This window comes from Helianthus annuus, chromosome 15 (assembly GCF_002127325.2).
Source record: "Helianthus annuus cultivar XRQ/B chromosome 15, HanXRQr2.0-SUNRISE, whole genome shotgun sequence".
Classification (NCBI taxonomy): domain Eukaryota; kingdom Viridiplantae; phylum Streptophyta; class Magnoliopsida; order Asterales; family Asteraceae; genus Helianthus; species Helianthus annuus.
The window spans coordinates 147534938-147541096 of record NC_035447.2 but is presented as its reverse complement, the minus strand read 5'-3'; the positions used below and the strand labels follow the sequence as shown (position 1 = coordinate 147541096).

General features: G+C 37.4%; 1 protein-coding gene across 6 annotated transcripts; it reads right to left on the bottom strand.

The window, feature by feature from the left end:
* Positions 1-1780: 1780 nt before the first annotated feature.
* LOC110912656 (E3 ubiquitin-protein ligase CCNB1IP1 homolog) lies at positions 1781-5209 on the bottom strand. 6 transcript variants are annotated; one of them, XM_022157426.2, is made up of 12 exons: positions 5087-5208; positions 4804-4885; positions 4550-4630; positions 4309-4358; positions 3501-3588; positions 3326-3398; positions 3213-3258; positions 3068-3098; positions 2730-2985; positions 2481-2644; positions 2057-2351; positions 1781-1974 (listed from the first exon to the last, which is right to left on the bottom strand). In XM_022157426.2, exons 5-12 carry the CDS (start codon positions 3568-3570, stop codon positions 1968-1970), a joined length of 942 nt encoding a protein of 313 aa, XP_022013118.1. In that variant the 5' UTR covers positions 3571-3588; positions 4309-4358; positions 4550-4630; positions 4804-4885; positions 5087-5208; the 3' UTR covers positions 1781-1967. The 6 variants fall into 6 exon arrangements, with proteins under 6 accessions (XP_022013118.1, XP_022013120.1, XP_022013116.1 ...); XM_022157428.2 differs by lacking the exons at positions 4309-4358; positions 4550-4630 and having other exon boundaries at positions 2057-2321; positions 5087-5209; XM_022157424.2 differs by lacking the exons at positions 4309-4358; positions 4550-4630.
* Positions 5210-6159: the final 950 nt, after the last annotated feature.

Here is a 6159-nt window from a genome sequence, read left to right as displayed (position 1 = left end):
AGGTTCTGTATCTTTAGGTCTTCATAACTGGTTGGAGTTGAAGTGTCATTTAATGTTCTTTGAACAAGTTATCAACGTCTTCTTTCCACAAGAAGAATTTGCAATCGGATCTCTACAAAACATAAAAAAATTTATAAAAATTCAAACTTTAAAGAGGGAAGATTAACAAGGGAACTTACAGGCCAATGAAAATAGACGTAAAATTGTTGACCATGTCTTTCACTTTTTCGCCCAACTACTCGAAGAACAACAACAATGTCGTGATGGCAGTAGACATTCCCATCCAAATCCACCTTGAAGAGTTTAGGTTTTCTAATTAAACTAGATGCGAAGGTAGATGATAAGCTCATATTGAATCGACGTTAAGAATAGTTAATTGACGGGTTAGGAAGCAATTAAGGCTTGAAAAATCCTTTGATTTTGCTCTGCAGGTTGAACAATCTTGTTGTTGGGCGATTTAGGGTTTTTATAAGGTTGCAGAGGATAAGGGGGTTTGTATTCCACATCAGATTGGCCACATAGGATTACAATGAGACGTAGGATTACAAAACAGAGTTAGTGTTTAGTTAACGTCGGGGTGACAGGTACACCAAAGTGTTTAGTTAGGGGTGGTGGAAGTCAAAGTGAAATTTAGGAGTGACAACGGCCAATTTTGATTAGTTTGAGATGATAAGATCCAATTCCCCTTTATAAAATATCACGATACATGTAGATGTAGATGATACAATAATACCTCCGTTTTGTATTTGTACTTTTATGTAGGCATATAATCTTTAAAAGAGATCTAAATCTAACAAAATTAATTTTGATAGGAAAATTTAAAATCAAGTAACTATAGATTTTTTATCATCACCATTTATGCAATTTTAAAATCAAATCAATCAGACCAAACTATAGAAATTAGGGTTATGGGAATTTGAAATATAGTCATAGCTCTACATGAAGAATTTGGATTCGACACTGATGTTTCTATCTCATAATATTAAATAACACTAAAAAGTTGATAAATTAAAAAAAGGGTTAAATGTTTCATATCTTAAACAATAATAAATACAACTTTTTATATATGTCATATGTTAAATCTGTCTTTGGAATTGTCAAGGTCTCCATGTACGGTCTGTGACAACGAACTCGCATCTCTCTTTCTCTTCCACGTTCAGTGACGGAACCAGAACGATTTAGTTAGGGGGTTATCATAAGCTTATATTCTATACTGGTTCAAATTAGGGGGTCCATCTCTAAGTTTGTTCTTCAATAAGTCAAAATTTATAAATAAAATTCAAAAAGTTGCCGTGACCGGAGGGCTCCGGTCAACGGACCCTTTTAACACCCCTCTGGTTCCGCCCCTGTCCACGTTTACAACTTTCTCTCTCCTCTCTCCTCTCTCTTCTACATCTACTATGGGGTCATGACTCATGACCCGTTGACGATGGTCTAATAATTATGCTTTTGACATATCGTTATATTAAAATTGTTGGACTTAAATGTATCTACTTAATATAAATAAATATATATACAGTATCTTTTCCTAGACAAGGCTTTCAAGCTTTTTTGGGCTACCGGTTCAACATTTGAGACGTATTTTGGCCCAAACATGTGCTCCCCAACTTACCAGTCATCAGACTTTATTAACACTTTGTAGGGGTTTATGCCTTTATGGTACGGTTCAGTCAGTTTTGACAAAGTTTTTTGGCCGAATGGTCAACTCTGAAACGTATATATCTCAGACCGTCTAAACCAACTGACTTACTTTGGTTTAGACTTTAGATAGTTTAGTCGATTTTAACAATTTATGAACACCCTAGTAACCACGTGCAGGATAAGTAGATTACACAAAAGTAAGCAACAATCAAAACTTCAGACAAGTTGTTTACTTAGGAGATGCATGTAAAAGTATATTTATTTTTAGTTACTCATATTAAGAGATGGAAGGACCCACTGACTATAACTGCTTTCTCTTCTCGGATCTACAGCCTGAAAATAGAGAAAATAAGACACATTATCAGCTCAAGGAATAACACCTTTGGGTCCATTTTGTGAAAAAAATGTTACTTACGTGAACAACTGAGGGCGGTTACGTGAGAGCTGAGGCCGCTTCATTGGTGATAATACCAGATTTCTCAAGGTCATAGACGGATTACTTGATCCACCACCACCAACACCGCCGCCGCCGCCGCCGCCGAACATAGGTCTGCCAATAGGTCGTCTGTTTTCAACTGGAATTCCTGAATGTTTAACAGGTGGGCTAGCAGAGATGTCAAACGGCCCAGAGTTTGAACTGTTCTGCCTTGCTGCTTGTGGCCATATGTCTTCCCGAGGTCCTGGAGTGTCCGGGGTGGAAACCGACCAATCTGCAGCATATAATTAACTAGCATTTCTTGGGTAATACCAACATCATAAGTAAATATTGTTCATACACACACACATACATAAGTTTATCTTATTATCATAATAATTTATGGTGAACAAAATGAGATTACCTTTCCTCATGGGATCTCTGTTATCCATCATGTTAGCTGGACTAGCAAACAAATCGTGATCGGTTCTTGAGAAGAAGTTGTTTGCAGGTTGAATTGCTGACCGTTTGACCGATTCATACTCGCTTCTCAACTGGTCATACATCTCATCCAGTTTCCGCTTTTGCCTACAAAACATAATGAATATTTAATTATCCCAGTTGAGAGTCCAGGAGAGAGCTATATACGACTGGATATTTACAAATAGCTGACCTGGATTTTTCAGAGAATTTTTCTTGGAGCTCCTGCTTATCTTTAGACAAATTCTCATTTTCTTGTTCTGCCAGCTGGCACCGTTTGGCCAATTTCTGATATTGTGTATGCACTTGCTCCATTTTTTCTGTGAACTTTTCTTGCATTGTTTCACATTTTTGCCTGCACTGGGCTACTAGTCTATTCATCTTGTATTGCATTTCAAGTTCTTTTTGTCCAATGTAGAACATGATGCTTTTATATGAACTCTTCATTACTTGATGCTTGTCAAAGAAAATATATATCATATATGAACTATGGAGAAGCTTTTAGTTGACTAATTTAACTTAATAGGATACAAATCTGAGGAGATATGCCAGCCAAAGCCATCTGCAGTGAAGCATATGAAGAAAGTTAAGAAAGAGCATGAAAAGCATTGGATATTGTGACAGTATATTGAAGCAAATTTCTTAACAGAAAACTATTCCAGATGCATGTTCTTACATTTATCCATTCATCGTTTGGGTTGATATCCACAGGTCTCATGAGACTGAAAGCAAAAGAAATGTACATTAAGTCAACACGAACAAAGCATGTGATTCAAGATCTACGAGTACCTTTTAGAAAGAACTTGATCACAGATAGGGCAAGCTCCATCATTACTTAGTATCTTGCTGGCATCTTCATTACCTTTTGGTGCCATTAAGGATAATTTATTGCCATTCACTACTGAGAAATAAGTATAATTGAGTAATCGAATGAAGTTCAAAGAAGGTTATAAATTAAGGATACATAAGATATGGCCACAAGTGGTAGAAATAGCTCTTCCTTCCAGCTCTCGCCAGCACGCGTTGCATCTCATTGCAGTGTTTGCAGTTATCTACAAATTAATACGGTACATCTTAACACTAGTTGTAAGACCCGTTCACAAGGATTCTACTACCACAATGGAAAACCCAATGAATAAGGGAAATAAAGACTGTCGCAGTGGCACTATGGCTACGAATAAGGCCCATTGATCAGTTGTGATTCCCCTAACAGATAGGTACTTAAACTCTAAAGGCTAGGTAGACATATAAACAGATAGAACACACAAAACATAGATTTTTGTTGCCATAATATGCCCTGCACTTCCCTATGTGGAATACTAAAACAAAGGATATCTTGCTATTGGTAAATGATGGAAAAGACATCAACACGAATTCGAACTTTCACATGCTTAGCTCAAAATTAGCAGCAGATATTGAAGTCTTATAGACAGACACATAATTGCATAAATCCTAACAATTGCAATACTGCATAATACATACTGATGCAATGAATAGACAAGTGTGATCATCTCCTGAGTCCTGATTCATCTAAGCTAACACCTTAAACTACATATCATTGAGCATTAACAAAATGAATGCAAGTTTCCTGTTAACAATCAGTATTAGTCGTTTCACTCTATTTCTTCACTCTTCCTTCAAGCAATATGGAATATGTTGAATTACTACAGTCTACAGCCGTATTATGACTAAAACGAAACTGAAAAGGAAAACGAATCTGAAATTCACTACTGATTTCAATTTCATCCTGAATCGAAGACGATGAAATTCACCTCAGAACGACTAGAACAATTCACGAAACATGCCTGATGCTTCTTTACAGCTACACGATGCGATCAACCACGAAAAAAACCAGCAAAATATCAGATTGTAATGTAGAAAAAACCTAAATCATACGATAGGAGTAACTCGAGTAAGATGATTCGAAACTTAGGGTTTATACAACCTGTGATCCAACAGTCACTACAAATTAGGTTTTAAATCCGTATTACTATTCAATTACGTGAAATTCACCTCAGAACGAGTAGAACAATTCACGAAACACGTCTAACGCTGCTTGTAAACCTATACTATTGCGATCAACCACGGAAAAAACTGCAAAATAATCAAATTGTAACGCAGAACAAACCTAAATCATACGATACAAGTGACTTGAGTAAAACGATTCAAAATTTAGGGTTTATACAACCTGTGATCCAATCGATATTGCAAATTAGATTTCAATCCGGATTACAGTTCAATTACGTAACATTGAAGTTAAAATTCACCTCAAAATGAGTAGAACAATTCACGAAACACGTCCGACGCTGCTTGTAAACCTAAACGAGTGCAATCAACCACGAAAAAAACCTGCAAAATACTCAAATTGTAACGTAGAACAAGCCTAAACCTTATAATACGAGAAATTCGAGTAAAATGATTCGAAAATTAGGGTTCAAACAAATTGTGATCCGATCGACATCGCAACTTAGGTTTTTAATCCGAATTGCTGTTCAATCACGTAACATTGATGTTCGCTAGAAATTAACAATGATGATTTTCAAATCTCACCTACCAGAAGAAGAAGATTCAAGCGTACTCTCTCTGCGTTTGGCTTGATAGCTTTCTTGGCGGTGAAAGGGTTTATTTAAACCAAGGGCAGGTAACGGTCGCGTGTGTTCTTTAGGTGTTAAAATATCTTCTTCTACATGAATGATTCATTAAAGAGTAAATTACCATTTTAGTCCCTGAGATTTGTCTAAATTTGTTATTTTAGTCTAAATAGTTTTTTCCTCTTCTGGGCCCCTGACTTTTTCCTTTTGTTGTCATTTTGATCACATACCCTAACTCCATTCAAAACCCCATTTTAACCAGGGGTATTTTAGAAATTTTCTATTTATCCATTCTTTTTTTCTATTTCTGATTCAAAAACCCCTTTGATTATTAAAAAAACATAAAACAAAATATTAATAATTAATAAATATATATACACACATAATTACCCACACTATCTCTCATTCTTCCCTCGACCTCCCCTTCTCTACCTCTACCTCTCTCTGCATCTCCCACCCAATACCACCGTGCACCACCACTCACCACATTTTCACAACCCCCACTATCTCTCACGTCTCTCTCCCTTAACCACCACGACCACTGCCTACTCAAAACCCACCACCACCACCATCTCCAAATCAAACCCATCACCGCCCACCCCAAATCAATTCAGTCCTCACCGTTATCATCATCACCACCACCACATTCCTCAAATCAATCACTAAAAAATCAACAAACGGCACCACTAGATAGACGATGTAGATCTGTAAAGGCAACAAAATCTGTAGCGACGGAATGTAAGGACAATAGTATCGCCGGAATCTGGATGGACAACATAGATTTGAAGCCGGCGACGTATCTGCAATAATATCTTTGAAATTTGCCTAGCCGACTGTTGTAAGAGGTTGAAGAGGGTTTCAAGAGGCTGACTGTTTAGCCGTCCCTATCGCTGACTGTTGTGGTGGTAAGAGGCTGGCGAGGGTAGTGCCTAGTCCCTGCGGTGGTAAGAGGCTGACGAGGGTAGTGATGGTGGTGGGTGGTGATGGTCATGGCAGTGGTGAGAGGCTGACGAGGGTAGTGACGGTGGTGGC

Bases quoted from the DNA above. Each gene is read 5' to 3' on its own strand.
- LOC110912656 (XM_022157426.2), bottom strand. From the start codon at position 3,570: ATGAGATGCAACGCGTGCTGGCGAGAGCTGGAAGGAAGAGCTATTTCT. The intron at 3,099-3,212 runs GTAAGAACATGC...GCTTCACTGCAG, and splicing joins CAAACGATGAATGGATAAAT to ATGGCTTTGGCTGGCATATC. The intron at 2,645-2,729 runs GTCAGCTATTTG...TATGTTTTGTAG, and splicing joins AAATTCTCTGAAAAATCCAG to GCAAAAGCGGAAACTGGATG.